The 26,438-nt window shown below is 43.2% G+C and overlaps 2 protein-coding genes across 2 annotated transcripts; one reads left to right on the plus strand and one right to left on the minus strand.

Annotated features, from left to right (window-relative positions):
• The first annotated feature begins 6,195 nt into the window (after positions 1–6,195).
• On the plus strand, positions 6,196–7,945 carry LOC136539028 (dolabradiene monooxygenase-like). The gene is made up of 2 exons (XM_066530957.1): positions 6,196–7,086; positions 7,198–7,945. The coding sequence occupies exons 1-2, from the start codon at positions 6,196–6,198 to the stop codon at positions 7,825–7,827; spliced, it is 1,521 nt and encodes a 506-aa protein (XP_066387054.1). The 3' UTR covers positions 7,828–7,945.
• A 2,509-nt stretch (positions 7,946–10,454) lies between these two features.
• Positions 10,455–18,081, minus strand: LOC136525746 (uncharacterized). The gene is made up of 13 exons (XM_066518629.1): positions 17,544–18,081; positions 15,932–16,004; positions 15,794–15,850; positions 15,395–15,450; positions 14,177–14,390; positions 13,615–13,701; positions 13,470–13,544; positions 13,290–13,373; positions 12,458–12,522; positions 11,721–11,931; positions 11,471–11,559; positions 10,851–10,965; positions 10,455–10,752 (listed from the first exon to the last, which is right to left on the minus strand). Exons 1-13 carry the CDS (start codon positions 17,978–17,980, stop codon positions 10,714–10,716), a joined length of 1,602 nt encoding a protein of 533 aa, XP_066374726.1. The 5' UTR covers positions 17,981–18,081; the 3' UTR covers positions 10,455–10,713.
• Positions 18,082–26,438: the final 8,357 nt, after the last annotated feature.

Consider the following 26,438-nt stretch of genomic DNA (forward strand, 5'->3'; position numbering starts at 1 on the left):
ATTCCTGTCCAAAGGTAGCATACGGGGGGACGATAGTTACCATGTGTCCAAGCCTAAAAAACAAAACAATTCTAAGCATTTCACTTAGTGCATGCAGTAAATGAAACACATATAGCAATTAAATGCAAGGTACTTACCACAACTCTACCTCTATGCACCCATCCGATAGGAATGCGCTCCCAAATCCAAATCTAAAACAAGTATGTGCAACCACCTATGTTGGAATTGGGGTTGGCCCTCCTACATCCCTCGCATAGCTACCGATACAACCAAGCAAGAGTGGTAGACCCCCAACTATATTAGGTGATGTTTTCCCATGGCTCACGTAGCTGGGGTAGGACCATCCACGAGACGGTGTTCCTAGAAGCGTCTAGAAACAGGAACTCTGCCACCATGTGACATAGCTAGACACAAGCATGCCTCTCAATGATGTCGTTCAGTGCATAGGGAGGGCACCTGTTGAAGCGCTTGCCGCAACCAGGCTGAGCTGACACCTGACGTCTTCTTCTCCTTCTTCCCTTCTTAGGGTCAGGGTGGCCGGTGGCCTGGTAAACTGCTCCACCATATCCTTCTAGTTTAGTGGCTCTACCATGCCTGTCACTGCTGGACCTGTCCAAGTGAAGGCCCAAAATGTAGCCAATGTCTTGCATGAGCACGGACATCTCTCTAGAGGGTAGGCTGGAAGCTATGGGTCTCTGAATGCCACCTAGTCGATGAAGGCGGTGAGGAGGGGACCATCCATGTCTAGGAGGCCAGCATTGATAGCTCTAGCCAAGCCTAGAAAACTGGCTCCTGCTCTTGAGAGGTACGGGGCAGTAGCGCTTCGTCCCACTCGAGCGGTCGGTGAGTTCGGGGACGCAGCAGGACCAAGGCCTAGAAAGAAACAACATTAGAATAGATAGCGGGGTTAAAGACATTATACATGAAAAGGAAATATTGTGTGCAAATCACTTACATCACCGTTGTCGACCATCAAGTGCGCTCGGTGGTCCTTGTCCGTAGTAGGTCTCAAGAAGGGGGAACTGCGGGTGCGCCATGCTGCAATTGTGAAAACGATGAGACAACGTTAGAATATGGAAAAAGTAAATAAAACTTGCTAGATGGTACAAAAGTAATGAACAAATGCATGTAATATATAAGCAACACCTATTTTAATCTATGTATGTACCTTTCTAACCTTCGAACCACTATGACTCCCGTTCCGTGTTTCTAATTTCTTTGACTTCTTACGATTCTTATGTGTGGCAGCGGTATGACCGGTTTTGTGACATTTGGAGCAACAGACCTGTCCCGGTGCCTCATCAAAGTCACCAAAACCATACATATCTTCACCATACCTGTTCGATGCATCCATAACTCCTCGGAGCCATTTTTTCTTCCTTCTACCCTTCTTTGTTTTAGAAGGTCCGGATCCGAAACATAATCCAACCCGTAGTACTCGGGCCATTGTGTTGGATCTAGGTAAGGCTCAAGCTCGACTCCCACACTTTGAGAGTGTTTGACATGAGGTAAAAAGGAGACATGAACTTTTCACTTTCGTGGTCTAGACCCCTACATCTGACAAGCTGTAATGACATGCGAGCAAGGGACATGGAGGAGTTGTGGAATGTTACAAGAGCATTCCTACTTTCTCAAGGTCCACCCTATAATTCCTACCACCATACTTCTCGCCCCCAGGGTTCGTTCCTCTAGCTGACCTGATATTGTACACTAACCTCGATGGCCCAAAGGCCTCCCCCACTTGGTTGGAAGCTATCGTCTCCGAGAGATCCAAGTGTTTCGTACCGGCTCTACCCCATTTCTCTTTGGACGCCTTTGCTATGTTCCATCGATTGACAAAGTATTCATTGCACTTCCTGAATGAGTACTCCACAATACCTGACATGGGGACTACACGGATACCCTTGAACACCTTGTTGAACGATTCTGAACAATTGGTAGTCATCACGCCGTACCGAAGACCTCTGGCATCGAATGCAAGAGCCCACTTGTCCCTTTGAGGCATCTGATCCTGAAGCCAACTCTTTGCCCTAGCATTGAGGACCTTCTGTAACTCTGCAAGCGTCTCTTCGAACTTTTCCTTCGTTCGACACCCACATAGTGACTTCAACTTCTGCACTACCTCCTTTTTTGCTACCTCCTCCATATGTTGGCAGCAAAGTGCCTCATGCACCACCGATGCTCAAGAGGAGGGCATCCATCTACATGCTCTTTCGCAGCTGTGAGCAGACTGTGATGCCAATATGAGATCATGCATATGTTTCGAGATGAACAGGGCACATTCTATCTCACAAGCTTCATGAACCAACACCAACTATCATCGTTCTCACCCTCAGCCAAAGTGAATGCTAAAGAGACAAGTTGATTGTCCGGGTCCACTCCAACGGCAATCATCAATACACCCCTATACTTGCCTATTAGGAATATACCATCAACAAGTACTAAGGGATGACAATGCTTGAAGGCCTCCACGAACTGAGCAAAACACCAAAAAACTCTCTACAAAACATGCTTCGGAATGGTATCCATGTCCGTGACAATGTGGCCCACATAAGGATACCACCTAAGGCCTAGATTGTAGTGCTTCATGGCACTTAGAATCCTAGGAACTTGGTTGTACGCCTCTTTCCAATCGCCCCATAGCAACTCTATAGCATGCTGCTTTACCCGCCATGCCTTTGAGTACTTCACTATATAACCAGTGAACCCAAATATGGTCTCAATCATGCTTGAAACAGATGTGTCACTATCGGCCCTAACCGTGCCAACAAGACGACGACCAAGGCAACAGGCTGTGTTTTGTGCGTGCACACCCTTCGGCTTCGAAGATCGACACGTGTGAGGTTGTCTCACATTGTGAATCTTCCACTTTTCATTTCTCTGCCTCCGAGCCCATAGACCCTGTTGACATCCATTCTTGTAAAGGACCATGTACCTCTTGTTCTTGTCGGAGTGGCTCACATAATACAGCCTATGAAACCAAATGGCATAATCCATCAGGAAATACTTGAGATGCTCCAACGTATCAAATACCATTCCCTTCTTAATCTCCACCTCCTCGGTATCTGGTACCTCATCGGCCAACAACGACAAACCGGTGTCACATATTGCCTGGTCAACCATACTAATGTCCATGAAATTTGGTACCGAGGGTACCTCCACATGGACAACCTTCAATTGCCTCAATTCAACGTCATTGTACTCCATTCTCAATAACTCGTCAGCTGGGACTCCTATTGCGTCCGATAACCCTCCCTCACAACAATCACTTTCGTCCTCGCTACTAGGCTTAGACCTATACTCATTTTCCAACACATCATCCGAAGTACTTGGCCCTGAAGTAAAGTCATCTTCGTCCACGGAGGCAACATCAACTTTGTCATCCTCCTATCCTTGCGATATGTCATCCATATCATGTGTTCCATCTCCGTTGCCATCGTCCTCATCAAACGTTTCTTCATCGAAATCATCATTCAAGGCACCAGGCTAACATGACCTATCAACTTCTCTAACGACAACCACATGCAACTCTTCGTCTTGGGTAAGGTTCTCTATGGGCTCCACATCCACATTATCATCCACAACCACCACAATTCGCCTAGACCACTTCTCCACAACAACTTGCAAGCACCTAACACTGCTACTCTTGACAACCTCTATGTAGTTCTTCCATTCATCCTCACATGACAAACACATCAACACATAATGTGCTCGTTCCTTCCCACAGTCAAATCTGCCATTGAAACTTAGTGGCCACCCAAATTTATCCTGGCACTTGCTAACCAAAGCATCAAAGGTAGGAGGTCCACTAAAGAACTCATCATGTTCGTGCATGCTTTCGAACTCCCCGTTTGCTTTCACTTTGCCACCATGAAACATTCGCACTAACCGATCCATCTACAAAATACGAACCAACACATCAACAATATACAAACTATGCATTTCGAAAATAAATCATATCCATTCACTAATACACTAAAATAACTTCACAGTGATGTCACCAAAGGCAACAAACATACCAATCTAAATCCACCATGCATCTACTACCTACGTCCATGCAACACATAGTTTACGTCCAATCCACGTGCAGAGTATATCCAAAACCTAATCTACGCATCAAATACCAACAAGCAACGATAAAAATATTCACACCATCCCTAATTTCCTAACCCTAGTCATGGAACTGATGAGGCAAGAAATCAAGAAATCGAGGGGGAAGAAGATCAACATGGTTGTTTACGTGACTACACGGCCTACGGAGGTGAGGGCCGACGTTGGGGGAAGTCGGCGCCATACGCCTATGGCACGACGAGAGAGGGAGTAGTAGCAGCAGCCGCTCAACTCCCCTGCGGCGACCGGAGACGGCGTGGACGGACGGAGGTGGCGGTGGAGGCGTCCCAGCGACAATGGCGCCTAGGCCGCGTCCTCTTCTTCCCTAAGCGACTCAGGAACGGATGGAGATGGAGAGGGAGAGGGAGACAGAGGGTGCACGAAGTGGGAGGGACCGGGGTGGCACGGTGGCGTGGCTACACGGCTGCTCGCGGGCCGGCGGTGGCGGCAGCACGCGGTGTCGGGGGCGGATGCGGGTGAGCAAGAGAGAGAGAGAGAGAGAGAGAGAGAGAGAAAAGAAATGGGCCAGGCCGGCCAAAACCTAACTCGGCCTAGCTTGGCGCGACAGCACTGTCGCGCCGGAGTTGCTAGCGTAGCAGGACGGGGCCCACGCTACGTTACGCCAGCATCGGTCAAACATGATTGCCATGGTGGCTCGGCTTGTCGCGCCATCGCATGTGGCGCGACAGCGTGGTACAGTTGCGCCAGACGCGCTGGCATGACAAAAAAGATCAGATTTGTAAATACTTTCTTTTTGGATTAGTATTAAAATATTGTTTAAAAAAGATTGAAAATTAAAAAAAATCCGCTTCTTTGCATTGTTGCTTCCCGGTTTGCCGCTGACAAGTTGCAGCTACGACTGCAGCATAAGCTGACGCGAGCAGGTCTTACCTGTCACTATTGAAGTCGCGGGCTGGGCTCATAGTCATACTCGGATCGGATGCAAGTCCACGGCGAAGTCCGAAGGCACAGCACGTGTGCAGAAACTTGTTAGTTGTTATTACTCGTCCAAGCATGTGCGCGGAAAATTTTAACAGACTTTTTAAAAAATTACGTAAATATCGTCTTGGTCGTGTGGGTTGAGCAGGCGGGACCCAATAAAAGAATCATTGGCTAATGTTGATGCTCGTAGTATGAGTTTTGCTTCACCAGGGCAAAAAAATTCTGTGCTTTTCGTACAGGGCCGATGGGGGCATGCGGATCCCGTTTCTTATCAGTGATCTAACTCATTACGCATTGAGGAAAAAAAATCTTAACCCACAACATACATTTTTTTAAAAGAAAATGAAGCTACTGCATTTCACCCTTTTGCCACCGTAACTAGTCTATATCTATATCTCCTGTAAACTAATCTCCACTGCATGTCCTATCTCATGTAAAATATCCCTATCATCTTTCACTAATAGCCATGTCATGTCACTAACTTCCAACCTCTTAACGTAAACTGTCCACGTCATCTCAAGTTCTATCTCAACATGCAAGACATCCATCTTCACAAATAGCCATGTCATGCCACAACTTCCAACTTCTTAATGTAAGTTATCCACGTCATCTCAAGTTCTATCTCAACAAGCAAGACATCCACGTCATCTTTCACTAATAGCCATGTCATGCCACTAACTTCCAACCTCTTAATGCAAGCTATCCAGGTCATCTCAAGTTCTATCTCAACAAGCAAGACATCTACGTCATCTTCCACTAATAGCCATGTCATGCCACTAACTTCCAACCTCTTAATGCAAGCTATCCAGGTCATCTCAAGTTCTATCTCAACAAGCAAGACATCCATATCATCTTCCACTAATAGCCATGTCATGTCACTAACTTCCAACCTCTTAGTGCAAGCGATCCACGTCATCTCAAGTTCTGTTTTAATACGCAAGACATCCACGTCATATTCCACTAACTATCCACATCATCTTTCACTAATAGATATATCATGCCACTAACTTTCAACCTCTTAATACAAGCTATCCATACCATCTCTACTTAATTTCATTTTTAATTTTTTTTTAATCTCCGCAGCAAATACGTGGAGTATCTAAATAAACATATACGCAATTAAGTAGCTACTAGGTAGCCACAATGGAGGACAAGGTTCTCCTCGCCGTGGCCGTGGTGGTGCTGGTCGCCGTCCTCTCCAAGCTCAAGTCGTTGCTCGTGACCAAGCCGAAGCTGAACCTGCCTCCAGGGCCATGGACGCTGCCGTTGATAGGCAGCATGCACCATCTCGTCAGCAACCCGCTGCCCTACCGGGCGATGCGCGACCTGGCGCACGAGCACGGGCCGCTCATGATGCTGTGGCTGGGCGAGGTACCCACGCTGGTGGTGTCGTCGCCGGAGGCCGCGCAGGCGATCACCAAGACGCACGACGTCGCGTTCGCCGACCGTCACATCAACAGCACCGTCGACATACTCACCTTCAACGGCATGGACCTGGTGTTCGGGACCTACGGCGTGCAGTGGCGCCAGCTCCGCAAGCTCTGCGTACTGGAGCTGCTGAGCGCATCGCGCGTGCAGTCGTTCCAGCGCATCCGCGAGGAGGAGGTGGCGCGGTTCCTGCGGAGCCTCGCCGCGTCCGCCGCCGCCGGCGCCACCGTCGACCTGTCCAAGATGATCTCTAGCTTCATCAACGACGCCTTCGTCAGGGAGTCCATTGGCAGCCGGTGCAAGTATCAGGAGGAGTACCTGGATGCCTTGGACACTGGCATCCGGGTGTCGGCGGAGCTAAGCGTAGCTAACATCTTCCCGTCATCTAGGCTGCTGCAGAGTCTTAGCACGGCGCCACGCAAGGCGATGGCGTGCCGCGACGAGATGGCGCGCATCCTCGGGCAGATCATCCGCGAGACCAGGGAAGCCATGGACCGGGGTGACAAGACTTCAAACGAGAGCATGATCTCTGTCCTGCTCAGGCTGCAGAAAGAGGGCGGCTTGCCCATCGAGCTCACCGACGACATCGTCATGGCGCTCATGTTTGTAAGTCTTGTTCCCATCACCGCTTTAATTTGCTTCGATCAGAAAGAGGCTAGCTACCAAGCTGGAATTTAACCGATCAATTGCTGGTTTAATTAATTTTGTCTCAACTAGGACCTATTTGGCGCGGGCAGCGACACCTCGTCGACGGCGCTGACCTGGTGCATGACAGAGCTGATCCGGTACCCGGCCACGATGGCCAAAGCGCAGGCCGAGGTCTGGGAGGCCTTCAAGGGGAAGACCACGATCACGGAGGACGACCTGACCAGGGCAAACCTTAGCTACCTCAAGCTGGTGTTGAAGGAAGCGCTCAGGCTGCACTGCCCGGTGCCGCTCCTGATTCCACGCAAATGCCGCGAGACGTGCCAGGTCATGGGCTACGACATCCCTAAGGGTACATGCGTGTTCGTCAACGTCTGGGCCATTTGCAGGGACGCCAAGTACTGGGAAGACGCCGAGGAATTCAAGCCGGAGCGGTTCGAGGACACGAACCTAGACTACAAAGGGACATGCTACGAGTACCTCCCGTTCGGGTCTGGCCGTCGGATGTGCCCGGGAGCAAACCTTGGAGTGGCCAACATGGAGCTTGCACTGGCGAGCCTTCTGTACCACTTCGATTGGAAGCTGCCAAGCGGAGAGGAGCCAAAGGATGTCGATGTTTGGGAGGCTGCAGGACTGGTTGGAAAGAAAAACACAGGCCTGGTTTTGCACCCTGTCAGCCGCTTTGCTCCGGTTAATGCCTAATTAACGCCGCTGCACTAACCAGTATTATGCACGTGCTTTAGTGATATATGAGAAAAACGCGGCAGACGACGGCTGGGCGCCCCGTATGTGAACAGTAACCAAAGCCTTGAGAGAGCGCGGAATCTAGGAGCTTTATGGAGTTTCATATGAGAAAATAAATCCAACCAATTTGGCCTCTTTTGTTACTATAAATACCTTTGTAGTTTTCTACTCCTGTATTTTTAGATTTGGAGTAATATTGCGCGGCACTAGTTGGCCCCTCCCGTAATATTACTCCAAATCTAAAAAAGACAAACTAAACTCTGCACTTATTTTTTTCGTCAAGGATAAAATGGTCATTTTACCATTGACTTAACACCGTTAAGTAGGGATGAAAATAGTACGGATATTTTTTGACCGTATTCAAGACTGAATCCATTTAGAGGGGTTCAGATCTATCCATATCCAAATCCAGATATTCAACATCCGATACCATATCCGTATCCGAATATTCAAATCTCATATTTGTGATGTCGATATCCAATCGTATCCTGTCTGACATGGTTGATACTATCCGTATTTGAATCCAAATTCGAACATAAATATGAAAATAAATGTAATATTAGTGATATCCGTCCGTATCCGATCCGTTTCCATCCCTACCGTTAAGTGCCAGAAACGGACGGAAGACCATACAGGTAAGTGAATTTCGTTTTCAGACATTACAGGTAAGTTAAAAAATGAACCATGAAAGGAATATACGTTATTTTGAGGATCATACAAGTAAATATCTCAAAAAACAATGTACTCTTACTCCTACTAAGGCGAAAAAAAGCTCTACCATTTCAATTATTTTGTAGAAAAAAGGTGGAATAGTCAATTCCATATCTTACTTTTCCAAACAACACGCTTAGTTGGGGGTAATTGAAAAGAGAGGATGCGAGCTAGAGAGTTTAAAAACCTTTTGTTTGTTTCGTGGGAGTGAGTGAATTCTTTTTTTTTTTAAATTACACAGCATAGCATAGACGTTAATATGTACGCATACTCACTCCTATGAACACATATCCCTAAATCGTACCCCTGTAATCATCTCCGAATCTTACTCACAAACATAGCTCATTTATCTCGAACACTGGGGACTGGGGTCGAATCGCTGAGAATAAGAACGCCACACATTCAGACGAAGACGAAGCGTTACTTTCCCATTGGGCCTTGTACGTGGTCTGTGAACTGTGATTTGGGCTGCCATGGACTAGAACGCCATGCTACCGTTGTGCCGTCCTCTGCCCGTTCGTCTTTCCGAGTTCTCGAATACCTTTGCAGCCCTAGTTTTATAAAGATTAATAAGATTTTAGTTGTCATTTTCATTTACCCACCTCATGGCGCCATTTCCGTTGGTTGGTTCTCTACTGCAGCCTTAGTTCTACTTTATTTATTATATATAAATCCTACAGTAACAATTTTACCACTGAGGCAGTTGTTGAATAGATTGACGCAAGCGAGGACAACACACATTCCTTTCTTCACTGAGGCAGCACTGATCGTAGCATGGGAGCTATGGAAGATGCACAATGACAAGGTTTTTCAACAGCATGAACCAAGCATAGCCGTCTGGTTGAAATTTTAAAAATCAATGTTACCTTGTTAGATTTAAAGATGACTTGTGATCATCATTTTGTGTTTGGCTAGATGCTTTTAGTTAATACCCCTTTGTAAGGTGTACTCTTCTTTTAAATGAAAAGTCCTCACTGTGGGGATCTCCCCCACAGTATTTTACGGTAAAAAAAACAACTCTACCATTTTTAACATAATATTACATGATGGATTTCATCAATTATTTTGGAAGGTATGTTTTCGTAAGCCATATAAAAAATGACAGCTTAGAGTTCCTACAGCAACGTGCATAATATCTTTCTTTAGAATATCATCTAGTATACGCAACGTGGTTGGAGCAAAATAGACCCATCCGTTGGAGCTGGTTGTTTTTTCTTACTTTGCCGGTTAATTTCTTGGTGAAAAAAAAAACAAAATAACCAAAAACAGTATCAGTGGAGTAAAATAAAACGCAACGGATTGAAATGGACTTCTTGGTGAAAGGAAAAACACATCAAAACATCAACATCAGAAAAATATAACAATAAAAATGAGAAACATAGGAAAGCGGACCAAAATTAGTTGATGGTGACGTATGTCCCAAGACAGGGGAATTAATTAAGGTATCGTCGTGATTTATGTAACGTTTTTGTTTAGGTATATACCTAAGAGCTACCCAATAATCCTTCTCAATTCATGATTTTTTGGAAGAATGTAAAAAATCTATCTCCAACAACTCCTAGCCTAAGAAAAGAATAAAGAGTTTAAAAAGATTCCTAGTGCAAATGTACAGACTTACCTAAGGAAAGAATAAAGAGTTTTAAAAGGATCCTGATACAAATATACAGACTTACCCGATGAAAGAATAAAGAGTTTAAAAAGGTTACGAACGTACATAATAGAAATAACTTAGATATAGTATAAGACTCCTGATGCAAAATTATAAAGATCTTATTTATTCCTCCTATTTTGACGAGTTGAAAAACTCCGTAATTTTGGAAAGAAATTCTTGAGAACTCTCAGAGATGCTCTGACGACAGACCGTACAGAGAAAATTAACCATATGCGGATATGCCAACAAGCCTGGAGGTCATATAGGGGCATTTCATTCGGTGGACAAAAATAAGGGTTGGTCACTGTGTGACGCGTAAATAAAGTACATAAAACATTGTACTGACGCCCAGTACTGCGACTATCCTGTCATACAATCAATAAAGTGTTCGTCTAGTCTACCATCCAACAATACAGCACTTGCGAACACTACGAGCCAAGTAGCCAACTATGCGGGTCTGGCCAACTATTCCTCGCTTATGCTCACAAGTTTGGGAACTTCGTACTGTACTCCTGGGCGGACTGCAGAAAATAAAGGAAATGTTTAAAAAAAAGTTCAATAAAAAATAGGAACAAGTTATCCATTAAGAAACATGGCATCGAATTCAGGATCACATTACCATAAATGTCGCTGTAATCATCTTTCCCGCGAACCATCTTCCATGAAGTGCTTGTTGGGCTTTCGCTGCTGCAGACACACTATCGAACTGCAGATACACAAAGCCTGAAGTATTTCTGCTCCAACAGCAACACAAGTGACATGTTAGTTGAAGTTGAGAATAGACAACACGGCCTTGAGTTCAGAACACATAATATAGCCTTGAGTTCAGAACCAAAGTAAACACCATTAGAAAAAGGAACAAACTAAACTGCAGCAGATTTAACAAAAAAAACATTAATCAAATTAGGAATAGATAGAACATAAATATAATTGAGTTGATTAAGTAGACCAAAGTCACATTACACTACTATTGTTAGAACAACCAAGACAAATTCCACTCCCTCTGTCCAAATTATACTTTTGACTTGTCCTACGCCAAACTTTTCTAACCTTGACCCAGTTTTAAGAAAAATATAGTAGCATCTACAAGTTCAATAAATGCACTATAAAAACATATTTCATGGAGAATTTAGGGAAACTAATTTGATGTTGTATGTAGGTGATTTTTTCTATAAACGTAACTAAGTTGAACTATTATTTCAAACGGAAGGATATTGAACAATGGGAAAGACAACTTACTTGTCAACAAAAATATGCTTCACTGCACCAAACTTGGAACATTCATCTTGGACATCATCTCTAATGTCCAAGTCAAAATCAGGATCCATCTGAAAAATAAAAAGAAAAAACTTCTCATCAGTCAGGTCAGTATTGAAACAAATGTACAAATGCCAAGGAAGACAAATTTTGAATCAGCCAAACAAAAAAATCATCATGCCCGTGGCATGCCTAAAATACATGAACAAACACATGTGCAAAAGAGGAATACCTCCAACGCTGGGTCAAACATGTTTTTAAGCAACAAGAATTCTGTAGGTGTAGACATGATCACATTCTGAGTGGTAACAGGAAGCACAGGTGCCCCAGGAACTGATCCAACAGAAGCAACTGTTGGTGATAGAAGAGAAGCAGCTCCTGGAGCCCCAATAACTGAAGTAGCTGGTAAAGCCACTCCAGCAGCACCAATACCACCAGTTAAGCTGTAGATAACCAAGAAAAAAAGTCAACAACACACAAATAGCAAATTATTACTGTAACTATCTGAGGCAACCAAAACTCTAGATAATGAAATAAGCTCCATGAAGAATGAACTTAACAATCAACATGCCAGGAAAAATAAATCCTGATGCTAATATGTACAACAGTAAAATAGGCTTTGGTACAAAACGATGATCCCAATATGCTTTAATTAGCAAATTCATAGAGGACTTTTATTCTATTTATCTAATTTCTTCAAAGCAATGATACCCCATCCCCAACGGTATGTCAGGTGACAGCAATCTGTGGACGGTCACTGGAATAACACCATACGACATAAGCTAGAGGTGTGCGGTGCAACCTTGTTAACCTGATTTTAGTATATAGCTGCACAAATTGACAAAACATTTTTAATCTACTATTGATAAATAACCCTAGTTAAAGAAGTTAGCAACTGAAGTCAGGAATGAAGCCAAATTGATCAAGTTATGCCAAGTGCACTCTTGTCAAGAAAGACTTAACAAATACCTGGTTGCAGTACCACTCCTGTCCAATTTGAGCATAAGAGCAGCTCTGGAGCTTGCATTTAGTGCCTGCACATGTTTAACAAATGCATCAAATAGAGCAAAATCCTCTAGCAAGAAGCATTGATATATGTAGGATGACTGGTTGACCACCCCATTCCCCAGTATTCCCCTTTAGCATAATGCATTAATGCCAAACTACCAAGTGAAGTGGTAACATCAAAACAGTTTAGAGGCTATGCAGAAAGGTCTGAATGATGAAAAAAATTAAGGTGAATGTAAGTATTCATATGTTTAGCCCCATACATTCATTGCCAGCGCATTGCCAATTCTACAAGATACGACAGAATACAAACAGCACAATTTATATGAACTGAGCTATGATATGCATCCAGGCCCAGCTGTTATCCTTTTCTGACATATGTAGCTTGCAAATTGTAATAATATAGAAGATAAAATAATCTGAATTTATTATGAATAAAAAAGTAACCACAAACATGAGTCAACTATGTACATTCTAGCTTCCCTATCATTAACAACTCGACAAGTCTTTCAATGTGAAACCATTCTATCCAAATGTCCTAACAAGAACACATAAATCTTAATAGTTGCATAATGCTTCAGAAAGAATAAATTAAATATCTCGACATATTTTTTGTAAGATTATTATATGTGAACGGAACCTCCCAAAATTCTGACGATTCTGTTTGTAACATATATGCAAGGTTAAAATCCTCTGCTTTGCCCAAATATCAAGGTCCAAAAACTTATAGAAGGCATAGAAATCCCAGTTATATAAGGTTATCCAACATGTTGAACCAAATAAGTTCACCCACCAAGCCTCCACCTTCATCGTCATCTAAATCTCCAGTAGTTGCTCCACTAGCTTGCACTCCCACATGATCAGTAACAGCTGAAACCTGGTTGAAGGAAAAAACAAGGGTGTTAAATGGATGGACTATTGTCAACCATGTATTATCTGTTCCGTAAACCACATGATTCCTATGAAATGTTACCTTAATAACTCTGCCGGCGATATCAAGCTGCCCATTCAAGCTCTGTGCAGCTTTTGCATCTTCAAGCCGTGCAAACTGCATGGCACAACATAGTGAGAATAAACACAGACATGGTCAATGGTGGAGCTTCAGGGGAAAAACTTACCTGAATAAAACCATAACCTTTGCACAATCCAGTCATTGGATCTAGAGGAAGCTGTACAATCTCCACTTGCCCAAATGGTTCAAATACCTGGAGACAGAAACTTATCATCACACACAATGGATAGTGAGGAACTAAATACAAGTAGGCAGTCATTCGATCAATCCTATTCGGACATAATGAAAAACATCGTTAAGTAAAACATGATAATATGGACTTGGAGAACTAATTCTCCACAAAACAACATGCAGCAACTGAACAAAACTATTTTGTCAATAGTAGTTTTGGTCACATTAAATTTTAGGCACTACAAGTGAAACCCTGAATCTCACAGGACTAACTGAAGCCCAAAGGTTATTTAGTACACCTTATTAAAATGAAGTACCGACATATCCCAATACATAAGCAAATAATTAATTGACAAAATATACTAAAAACTTTTGCTATTGCCTCAGCGGGTTTTTTCCATCACAAATTTGAAAAAAAATCATATAGTGTAAAAAAAGGAATGATAAATGAATAACTTATAAGCGGGGTGAGCAATACAAGATCATATCGAATGTACCTGTCTCAATTGGTCTTCAGTAATATTTGAGTGAAGATTGCCAACATACAACTTTCTTGCTCCACCTGAAGCCGCACCACCTGATGTCGCATTTGACTGAACTAAGTTCTTTTCAGCCTCAGATGGCTTAACCATCACTGCTTGTCCAAGCAGCGGTTGACCAGACAGAGCAATTGCCATTGGAACAGACATAACGTCGTAAAACTCAATGTACCTGCAAATTTAGATATATGTTTAGTACAAATATCGAAGCGTCCAAGAAAAGATGTCTTCCTGTAAAAGAAAAAAGGAAAGAGCAATAAGTGGGGCATCATATGTTAAGATATTTCAATTTTTCACAGAAAACTTCAGGCATTTTGATCAAAATTTGTGTAGGAGGTGTGCCTAGAAACCTGCACCAAGTGTTTGTCAAATACACTGGAATCAAACTGTCCTCGACTGCTGACTGACATCAGAATGATCTAATATTCCATCTTGTAAATTGCCGATAATCCCAGCAGGTAGACCAAATTAAAAATTTCAGTGTGCAATCCTGTTGAGTATGACAAATTGATGAAAAATGATCCCCAGAAAAATGTGAAACATGAACTACAAATGATGAGCACACAATTATATGGCCACTAATAGATTTTTTTTTAAAAAAAGGAAAAAAAATGATAGTCAACGGTCACAAAATCAGCTATTTATTTTGATAGAAGTAAATCCCCAATACACAGAAGTTGATCCACAACAATGTTTAAAAAGGTGATTCAATGCTTAAGCACTAATATTTTTGCAGGAAGCAAGCCGAATTAAAAAAGATCAAGTAATAGGACAACCATTTAGAAAGATAGTCTTATTGCACTCGAAAAAACTACCAACTAACAAATGAAAATGCACTCGACAAAATTGGCAGCCTGGTTAGCTTTGGTTAAGCACATAAATATGAATTGTTAAACTTTTGTAATGTCACTGCTATTGGGCAATGAAATTCGGTTCGTCCATGGTGGGAAAAGTATATTTTTTAAGGTTTCCTGAGCACAAGTGTATGCTGTCATCCAGGACACAATCAAAATCCTAACCGGCCATTTTATGTGGCACAATTCTGGAGATACTAAAGCTAAACCCCAGACAATGCCCCCACAAATATGCTAACCGCAAACAATAATAAATACACAAGTTTAGTACATCTCTAGATTACCGCACAAATCAGGATCATAACAGGTATACAATGCTCACCCAACTCCTTTAGAACGTCTTGAGTTTCGGTCCATGATAAGACGAACATCACGAACCTGGAAAATGTTAACATAAACATTAGAAATCAGATATCAAATCATCAAAATCCCAATTTACCATATGAGAAATGTTATGCTCTTTTCACAGATGTAGACACATGTGAGATTGTAAGCATGTAACATTCTAAAATATGCTCTTACATTTGAAATGATATAAATTGTCTCATATGTGGAGATTTGATAAAAAAAAATCCATTTCACTAAAAAGTAAAACAGCAATGTGTGACATCATATGTTTTACTTTGTGGGGAGACATAGCAAACAAATGCCTACAGCATCGAATGCTGATGATTTGCCCAACTAATAACAATAAATATAAAAACCTTAGGAAGCATCTTACCTTCCCAGCCCTTGAGAAAAACTCATAAACATCTCTTTCGTCTGCCTTCAAAGATAGCTGCAGTAATGCTTACTAACATTAGTTTAATGGGTCAAATGTATAAACTAGTACAGTAGAGCACTTTATTAAAAAATCAACCTGGAAGGCAAATACAGTCCTCTGGTCCCTTTCTGGATCAACTTCTGGCTCTGCCCCATCATCTTTCCTACGCCTTCACAACGAGAAAAGAGAACATATTTAACGAAGCAGCATAAACAATGCATGAAGCACTAAAAATAGAATTGTGACTATTATTATTATTATACAACAACAACAACAACATAGCCTTTCAGTTCCAAGCAAGTTGGGGTAGGCTAGAGTTGAAACCCACCAAGAGCCCCAAGTCACGGTTCAGGCACTTCAATAGCTGCTTTCCAAGTACTCCTATTCAAACATAGATCTCTAGGTATATCCCAAGCTTTCAAATCTCTTTTTATTGCCTCCCCCCATGTCAATTTCGGTCCTCCTCTACCTCTCCTCATATTATTAGCTTGGCTTAGGACTCCACAATGCACTGGTGCCTCTGGAGGTCTCCTTTGAACATGGCCAAACCCTCAACCGACGTTGGACAAGCTTTTCTTCAATTGGTGCTACCTCTAGGCGATCACGTATATCATCGTTCCGAACTAGGTACATTCTTGTGTGACCGCAAATCCATCGCAACATACACATTTCTGCAACACTCAGTTGTTGAACATGTCGAATCTTTGTAGGCCAACATTCTGCTCCATACAACATAGCCGGTCTAATCGCCGTTCTATAGAACTTGCCTTTTAGCTTTTGTGATACCCTCTTATCACAGAGAATGCTAGAAGCTTGTCGCCACTTGATCAACCCTGCTTTGATTCTATGGCTAACGTCCGCATCAATATCTCCATCCCTCTATAGCATCGATCCCAGATACCGAAAGGTATCCTTCTTAGGCACTACTTGACCTTCCAAACTCACATCTCCCTCCTCCTGTACAACTCCGAGAACCCCAACTGTATTATTATATTCATCCCTAATAAGCACAAATAATCAAATGTGTCCAAGAACCCCAACTGTACCATCCCAATCCATGTCCCCCAACCGTGCCAGCCCAATCCATGTTGTTAACTTGCAAGTACTCCACAAGGATTTGATAAAAAAAAGAATGGTGACCTGATATCTTGAGTCAGGCCCAATTGCAGGTACCATCTGAAGACGGCTCTATCGTATCATATCTGCGAGTTCCCATATTAATATTCAATATTCAAACTTAACAACCCTAGATGATAATATAAAAATAAACTACAGTCATATGTTAGCAGCCCTATAAACACTGGTGATTGGTACTAATGCAAACTCACTATGTTTGACATGTATGTGCCAAAAGAAAGTCATAAAGCTACTATACATATAAACTGCACACTACAACACATAGCTATACAAAATTTCTAAAGCAACAGAGAATCGTGTGCACTCAATCAAGCAAATCCAACCCCCAGCTCTACTCTCTTAAAGACTTAAAGCTTGTACAGATGCTTACAAGAACAAGGCCCAGGATGACAAAATGTTGGTTTTGGTAACTGACCCTACAAAGGGTTTGGAACTAGAAACTTAGCCTCTATGAATCACATCACAGACCTTTACCAATTGACAATCCAACGGGCTCGTAACAAGACCATTAATTTGAATTGCATCAGACGTGTCCCAATAGCATTATACAGGAGAGTTCATGAATTCGTACCTGACGTCACCGCGATGGAGGTGTCGCTCGCTGCGCTCGCGCTCCCGCTCCAGCTCCCTCACCATCTCCTCTTCCTCAGCACGGCGCCGCTCCGAGCGGCTCCGGCTCCTCCGCTCCCGTTCCACTTCCCTCTCTCTGAGCCGGTGCCTGTCCCCCCTCTCCTTCTCCCGTTCTCTGCCTTCCCTGTCCCTATCCTTCCCGCGGCTCTCGCGGCTCCTCTCCTTCTCCTTCCCGTCATCTCTATCCCGGTCACGGTGCTCCCGGCCGCTGCGGTGCCGGTCCCGGTCGCGGTCCTCCCCCGAGCGGGAGCGCTTCGATATGCGGTCCTCCCCGCCCTCGCGGCGGCGCGAGCCTCGGTCCTTGTCGCCGGAACCATTGGCCAGCGGGGGAGCGGGCTCCACCGCCTTCTCCAGGTACTCGTACTCGTCGAACTCCATGGAGGTGGGGCGGGGCGGGGCGCTCGAGTGGATCGGGATGCGGCTGTGAAACCCTAGACGGCGCGTTGGGGGAGGCGAGGGAGGCAGGAGAACTGTTAAGTCTAAACCCTATAGTCGCGGCCTTATAAGATTGGGGCGATACTTTTTTTTTCAGGGGGTTTGTCTATGCGGACGAAAACGGATTGGATAAATAGCTCTATTTGGATTTTATGATAAAACTTTAACCCTGTATTTTTAGTTTTTTTTTGTGACGATGATCCAAACAGAGAACAAGTGAGCAAATGGCTAAAAAATAGGCTAAAATCTTTTGCTCCCAAAGAGGCTCTAAACTGGGCTAAACTCCCTCGGGGCAGGCGCTGGACGCCCATACCCTTTGCCGCTCGTATGCATGCCTGTGTATGGATAATTAATGTCATATTCGCTTGGCTGATAAGCCATGGTTGAAAGTATTGTTGGCTGGTTTGTTGTGAGAGAAAAATAATGTTCGTTGATCGAAAAAGTACGGCTTATAAGCCAAACGAACAGGGCATAAATGAGGGTAAATCAATCATTGTAGATTTAGAGGACTAAAGTTTAGCCCATGTATCAAATAGCCCAGCAGGACTAAAGTTTAGGGGCTAAACTTTAGTCCTTGGACTAGTGATCAACCACCTAACTTTGTTTTCATATTTCTGTCCGGATTGGGATTCAAATACAGATAGTGTCAACCATATTGGATATGATACGATTGGATATCAACATCATAAATATATGATTTGAGTATTCGGATACGGATACGGTATCGGATGTTGAATATATGGACTCGGATACGACCAGATCTAAACCCCTTTAAACGGATTTGGTCTCGAATACGGTTCGAAAATATCCGTATCGTTTTCATCCGTAGCTATGGTTCCCACTAGAGATGAAAACGGATCGGATACGGACGGATATCACTGATATTACATTTGTTTTCATATTTCTGTCCAGATTCGGATTCGAATACGGATAGTGTCAACCATATCGGATATGATACGATTAGACATTGACATCATAAAATATACGATTTGAGTATTCGGATACGGATACGGTATCGGATGTTGAATATCCGAACTCGGATACGAACAGAACTAAACACCTATAAATGGATTCGGTCTCGAATACGGTCGGAAAATATTCGTACCGTGTTCATCCCTAGCTACGGTACCCACTAGGGATGAAAACGGATCGGCTACGGACGGATATCATTGATATTACATTTGTTTTCATATTTCTGCCCAGATTCGGTTTCGAATACGGATAATGTCAATCATACCGGATAGGATATCGACATTATAAATATGCGATTTGAGTATTCGGATACAGATACGATATCGGATGTTGAATATCCGGACTCAAATACGGTCAGATTTAAACCTCTCTATATGGATTTGGTCTCAAATATGGTTGAAAAATATTTGTACCGTTTTCATCCCTAGTACCCATGAGTATACCGCCATAGCCTATAGGTGTCCATGCTTTTTTTTCCAAAACAAAGAAATTTTGAAGGGAGTTTGGATTGTGGAAAAAATTATCCACGGTAATATAAATATGAGTGTGTTGTACTATTACGTAAGAAATGATACTTTGAGCGTTATGTTCACAATATTTCCTTTATGGCCAATCATCAAGGGCTAATGGATCGGACAGGAAAAACAAAATATATAAAGAGGATGTTTGTGGCGATGGCAGCTGGGCAGGCACATGCGCAACCGGCTTTCTCCAACTGCAGTGCCGGATGGCCATGCTCGGAACGGGGAACAAATCATCGAGCCGTGGAAGGGATGGCTGCTTCAAATCGATATGGTGGATGAGGAAGGCGACTTGTTGCTGCTGCTGATCGGGGAGGCCGAGGTGTGAGGTGGCGTTGCCACGGATCAAGGTCACGGATGCAGATTGGGGAGGGCAGGGTTGGACAGGTGCAGTGATTTAAATTTTGTAATTTATGGTTTCTGCCAATGTTTTAAATCATGGGTTAAAGCATTTAGCAGAGACCACAGCAAAACGCCAAGTAAGTTATCGTGGCGCTAAGCCATTTAGTGCTTTCACCCAAAAAATATGCAATAATTTATGGCCAAGCAATAAGGGATTTCAGAAGATATTCACATTCACGCTTTCATAGGCTAGCCGATAAGCGCATAACAATCTTGCATAACTAAGACATAGTAGATAGTAGTGACACAAATTCAGTTCCAGTGCCTGTGTTTTAGTTTCAGACTTCACTACTTTTCAGCCATTCAGTGTTTTAATTGCAATCTTACAGATTATCCACTAATCTCTGCTTAAGTGTTTGATTGCACTTCAAACAACGACCAAATGGACAAGCTATCCACTAATGACTATCTCCAGTACTTGTACCACGTACAAATCTGACTTGTAAATTAACAAATTTGAGTACTTGGCATGAATATTAGAGAAGAGGATGAGCAAAGGAGCAGCACTGGTCTGCCATAACTGATTTTCATCTGTTTCTGTTGGTGGCTGTGACATCCTCACTTAGCTTTGTGCCGGTGGCACCGTGCAGTAGTGCAGCCACACCAACATATAATATGAACACACTGCTCTCCAAATCCATAAAATCTAAAATAATGAGCACAGAAGTTTGTATGTCCAACCACAAAAGTAGGGGAAGACAGAGTCATACACTAGCTGTCCATATACTGGTACATTAGAAGCAAAAGAAGTTCAAGAAATAAGTTATTGCCTTTTTCACGTTTGAGCCTATGTGCTTCTCTCCAGTGTTTTTTGTCATTTCCTTGTAGGATAGCCATCTCATACCTTGTTTTGAACCTGTAATAATATAGAGAAATAGATAGCATTAGATTGTGCAATCAAGCAATTTCGGGAATGCAGGAAAAATATCTCTATTCTCCACTCTTTTAGAAATAAAAGACACTAATGCAGTACCCACAATCAATGCAGGAACAACAAGCTAGTAGTTAATCTATAATCAATTTATTGGCCAAACAAGTTTTTTGGTTTTTTGCAAACTCCCCTACTGATATGAAATTAACTCAGATGGTAAACTGATACAAGCAATGCTTGGATGTGCCATATTACTTGTTAACAGATCAAACATCCAAGAAACCTGATGAACCAGTGCGAAGTTCATAGGGGGGGGGGGGGGGGGGGGGGGGGGGGGGGGAGAGAGAGAGAGAGAGAGAGAAAGAGAGAGATCTTACCACTACGGTTTGTAGATTATTTCTCTGCACCTAGTATCAATGGGGTTTTAGTTGAACTCAAGAGCATTTGGGACTTAAATATGTCAGTAGTGCCATCCATAACACTGCAGATATCCAAAAGATTAATAATGGTCTACAGTTGAAGTACTTCCATGAGCAAGAACTATGCGTAACTCATTTTCTTGGATGCTAGCCAATCAACTAATGGAGCGATGACAAGAATCGACCCCTATAGTGACGGCAGAGGGAAATTTTCAGATATTTTTTCATCCTAAAGACATTGGAAGAATTTATTCTGTTGACAGTTTGCCTTAATAGTAGTTGTCACCAGTGAACCAAGATGATCCGAGTACTGATTTATACCCAAATATAATAGTTCAGTTCAATTCAATTCATGCATGTATAAGTGAACTAAATTTCAGGGAGACTAATAGTTATTTACATACATGACCAAAAATGATGTAGGAAGATTCATTATTCCTAACCTAAAAGCCTAAAAGTATAAAAGAAAATTTAATACAGCTACATTGAAGTGAAAGAAAAACCTTCCAGATGTTGTTCAGCAGATACGGCATGAGACAAAACCTGTACAGGGTGAACTGAAATGACCATGGATCCTGATAAAGTAGAGTGGAACGGTAAACTGATAAAGTAGAGTGGACTCAACAATTCTTGATGCAAACAAAGTTTTTTTTTATCTACAGGGATCTTCTTAACAATCACGTAATTTAATAATTTAACTACATAAACAGCCACATGAGTGGAACTGTTGATTTAATCAATAAATGGCAAACTCTGGACTCTAGCGCTTTTTTTTCTATTTTGATTAGTCATTATGGTACCATGGTTCGGTCAACAGAAGCTAAATGTTGATTTCCACTGGCTATAACATAACATAGTCGCAGTAAATTGGTAATTTGACAATAATATTATTTTGCCACTTGAAATTATGTGTCAATGAAAGCACGGAACATATGCCGCCTCTTTATTTTTGGTAAATCAGTATGAACGTGTCATTCTGGGAATAGTATGATACATCATTTATATTACCAAAACAGTATGATAGTAAGAAAATATTAGGTTCTTTGCAGAATTTTTTAATGTGCTCGTTGGGACAACACAATAGCATACATAAACTGTAATCTAGCTACAAATGTTCATGCTAATGCTAAGAGCTAGTACCATATAGAGGATACTTACCCAGGCAAGTCATCACTATCTTCTACCTAGCTGCTTATAATGTTTTTGCCAATTTAGGTTTAGAATTTACTCTATATCACATTTGGGTTTTGGCCAAGTATGGTGTAATCTGGTATCTAGCTTCTGTCCACAGCTTCCACCCGGATAATTCTTAATGTTGAACCAGGTCCGGAAATCAGACATCAACGTGGTCTCCGAAGGAGACCCCCTCTCTCCAATGTAATTTGGAGCTGCTACAACCGCTAACCCGAGGAAACCCGGGTCAGCGCATTTCTTCTTATCAAAGCAGGGAGGTTTGGCCGCTCCTCAGGGTGTCCACGGTAGCAAACTTACTTTGGTCCGTTCGATCTTCGTTTTCACGGCTCACCACCGTCCCAGCTACTATGCAGCCGTCGCCGCTCCCGTTCGCCTGCATTCGGTCTTTCTAGTTCCCGTCCCACTGCGCCGCCGCCTTGGTCCCTTCCAGTCTCCGTCTCCCTTTCCGCATTTCGGTCGTCCTCGCCCGCTCCCTGCTCTCCGCCGTCGCCATCGTTGCCGCCTCCGTGGGTCCCGTGCTCCTCCGTTTACCGGGTTTGTCTCACGCTCCTTTTCTCCTCCTTGATTTGCCGTGCCGATTGGATTTCCGTCTTCCCCGTTTGTTCCGCATCTGCCTTCCTTTCCTCCTCCCCTTCTCTTTTCTGTGCTTTTGCGCTTCTGTGGGGTGGGACGTGCTCGTCCTGCAACGTGCTCCTGTGCTAGATCTAAGCCGTCCGTGCTTCGTTGCCATCGTTCTTCGAAGGGATCTTCGGCTGTTGTTCTCGCCTAGGGTTTTCGTGCAGCGGTGTGGGTGCCCGCGCTGTTCTAGCCACCTCCACCCTGGACGTATTGCCCGATTCGGCCGCGCGTGCTGCGTCGCCGTGTTTCTTGCCGCTGTTGTACGCGTATTTCTTGCGACTGCGGTTTGCACGCTACAGCCCCAGCTGGCCCTATTCGTCCTGCCTACGCCATGGCCCTGCTTGCTCCTGCTTCCTTTACCTTGCTTCCAAAAGCATTTATTTTCTTCTCCTTCTTTGCTATTTTGGTAGGGCTGGGGACCTGTACTTCATACCGGTGTGCTCTCCACAGTGCTTTTCCCCTTCTCTGTGCTCCACTCCTTAACTCCTTTTTCCATTCCTTTTGTTTTCCAAACTGATTTCCCTTCTGATGTATGTACTAATACTTCAATTTGTTTCCAGGTTTCGGCCCTGTCGTTGCGTCGCTGCTCTGGATCGACTATGTAGGTGCCTCTTGCAGATGCGCTGTGGACGGGACTTACCTTCCTCTTACTATCGGTAATTTTGTTGGCTTTGTTGCCGGCCTCAGATCCAATGTTTACTGAGTCCTTACGATTGTCTGCTGCTTATGAAAAATGTCGGCCTAGCCTCGGCGTACGTCGCTGCGCTGTGCGGCGGCCGTCGGGATGCTTAGATTTTGCTTACATGCTTTCCTGATTCGCTTCGTACTGTGACCTGCTTGGCCGGTTATTTTCGATGAGCTTAGGGTATGTGTCAGCTGTTTCTGTCCGTTAGCTTCCTTGTACGTTGTACGCAGTGCTGGACGCGTTCGTGTATGCTGTTGATTTATGCGGTATCTTGGGATTTCCAAGTTTTTCGTATTGCTTCATGTGTTACAGGTCTATTGTTCGTCTTCCATCCTGCTCCTTCATCCTTGTGCTCAGCTAGCCTTACCAGATATCCAACCTGCCTTGATGCTTTGTGTTTTGTGTGTTATTTCTTCTTCTTGTGCTTTGTTCCTGTCGCTAATTTACCTGCCTTTGTTTACCAACTCAGCTACCACAGTTTACTGTGGCCTTGCGTTCTTGTGATTCTCACGAAAAATGTACTTGCGTGTCGATGCTTCTTACAGAAAATTAACGGCCTCAGCGTTCTTCATACCGATGTACCACGTCCGTAGGGATGCTTACATTTACCTTACATGCTTTCCTGATTCGTGGCGTTCTGTTACCTGCTTGCCCTAGTTATTTTCTACTGAGGTTAGGGTATGTGTCAACTGGTTGTGTCCATTGCTTTTCTTGTATGTTATGCGCAAGGGTCTCCACGTACATGTGTACTGTTTGTTTATGCGGTATCCTTGGATTTTCAGATCTCTTCATATTGGTTCATGTGTTGCAGGTGCATTGTGCGCCTTTCCTCCTACTTCTTCGTCCTTGTGCTGCTCCAACCTTAGCAAATATCCAAGGTAACTCCTACCAATGATTTGGCCGAAACGCTTAACGCGCATGTAGTTTCGCTTCCTCCCCTGTGAGGAAAAGGAATATTTGAGCTGTGACAAAACAGGAAAGCCTCCTAGGCACTCATGATGCATATGATCTATTGTATCCTATTGAATTCCTAAACTCTCTCAATGGAAATAATTTCCCTCGACACCGACTCATTCTTAAAGTGGGTGTCTGTCGACACAAATTTTTCGTCTCTGTGTCGAGGTCACACGCAGCAAGCCGGGAGGGTTCGCTCGATGGAGCAGATCCGCCTAGCTTCAGCGCAGGGGTGGTCGATCCTACGCTAATCCTCACGAGGCGTGCCAGTCAATTTGACCCTATAATTGATAAGGAGAGAAAGTTCATCAGTTGTTAAGGGCGGAACTTGCCGATGTTGCCAGACAGTCCCGAATGTACGGCTGCGAGAGCCGATATGAAAGGAAATCGGCTAAATAGCCGATTCCAGTATATTCATGACAATAAGTCAGTTAGAGATCATGGGGTCGTGTGAGCAGAATCGGTTATCATTCAGGATAAACATCATTTAAACGAATATTAATCAATGGCAATAAGATATCAATGATGATCGGTCCATACTGAGCCAATGATTACGAGTAACCAAACTTCTTTTTATATAAAGAAACAATTCAACATCACTTAATCATTTAATAAAGATAAATCTAATGAACATGTTAGACCTCATCTATCGCCATGACTAGTGGGGCATGAGGCAGAATCATGCAGGCCGTAGAAACAACAATAGACTCGACGACCCTAACTCATTACTAATATCAGTGGGGCATGCGGCAGAATCATGCAGGTCATAATACAATAACAAGATCATGGGGCTAACACATCTTTCAACTTATCTCTACTTCAACGATCTCATGATGTGAACCATTTGTGAAAGCATTCGATATCGGCTAAACAGTCGATTAAGGCATAGCGCACAGTTAAGGTCATGTCTTCTTAAGAATGGGTTTATCAACCAACAATCCCCACTCCACGGTGCCAACAGTGGGGTGAGAGGCAGAATCCCACAGGCCGTGATGACGGGCCATGAAATGGTTCTCGCTAATCGATAGATCTACTCAAGATCGAACATGCCTTAACCGCACGCTATGCACAATTAGGATTGACGCAAAATAGCCGATAAAAACATAACTCATTGCTTAAGATGTAGATTAGATCAGTTTTAGATTAGCAAACGATGAGTTAAACAAGATATAAGGCCGATCCAGATCAATCTCAATTAGGCAGAGTGATATTGCTGTAATTAGATAAACAATGAAAGTAATAAGCAATATCGGTAACTTAATGAATCTACCAAAGACTGCCACTCTAAGATAGAGCCGATAACTTGACCTTGATCCAATTCAAGCAGTGGGGTGTGAAGCAGAATCACACAGGCCATACTTGAATTAGGCAAGAGTTGATAACTAGCTTATACCAGAGCCACAGTGGGGGTCGACCGGATCGATGCAGCCATATAAACAGATGTATAAACCATGACGGTACTTACAACAAGCAATGGAGGTCGACCGGATCGATATAGCCGTACATGCCGAAGAACTCACCAAGATCTACTCTACTCCTACTCCTAAGGGGTGGTCGGAGCTGAAAAAAGTAATTGACTTGTATTTGATTGATTGGTTGATCCTTTATAATAGCCGGGTTTGGTATTTATACCCGGGGCCTAAAACGAACCCTACTCGAGTACCACTTAATACAATCTTTGACATAATGAAAACATTCCTAATTTAAGATAACCTGGACTCTAATCTTTCCCTTTTTGTAGAGTCCAGCATGTCTCATCTTAGCA

This window comes from Miscanthus floridulus, chromosome 2, assembly GCF_019320115.1.
Source record: "Miscanthus floridulus cultivar M001 chromosome 2, ASM1932011v1, whole genome shotgun sequence".
NCBI classification, from domain to species: domain Eukaryota; kingdom Viridiplantae; phylum Streptophyta; class Magnoliopsida; order Poales; family Poaceae; genus Miscanthus; species Miscanthus floridulus.

Coding starts and splice junctions, on each gene's coding strand:
- LOC136539028 (XM_066530957.1), top strand. CDS start 6,196: ATGGAGGACAAGGTTCTCCTCGCCGTGGCCGTGGTGGTGCTGGTCGCC. Junction 7,087..7,197: donor TCGTCATGGCGCTCATGTTT/GTAAGTCTTGTT, acceptor TGTCTCAACTAG/GACCTATTTGGCGCGGGCAG.
- LOC136525746 (XM_066518629.1), bottom strand. CDS start 17,980: ATGGAGTTCGACGAGTACGAGTACCTGGAGAAGGCGGTGGAGCCCGCT. Junction 13,702..14,176: donor CTGAAGACCAATTGAGACAG/GTACATTCGATA, acceptor TTCTGTCTCCAG/GTATTTGAACCATTTGGGCA. Junction 10,753..10,850: donor TGATTACAGCGACATTTATG/GTAATGTGATCC, acceptor TATTTTCTGCAG/TCCGCCCAGGAGTACAGTAC.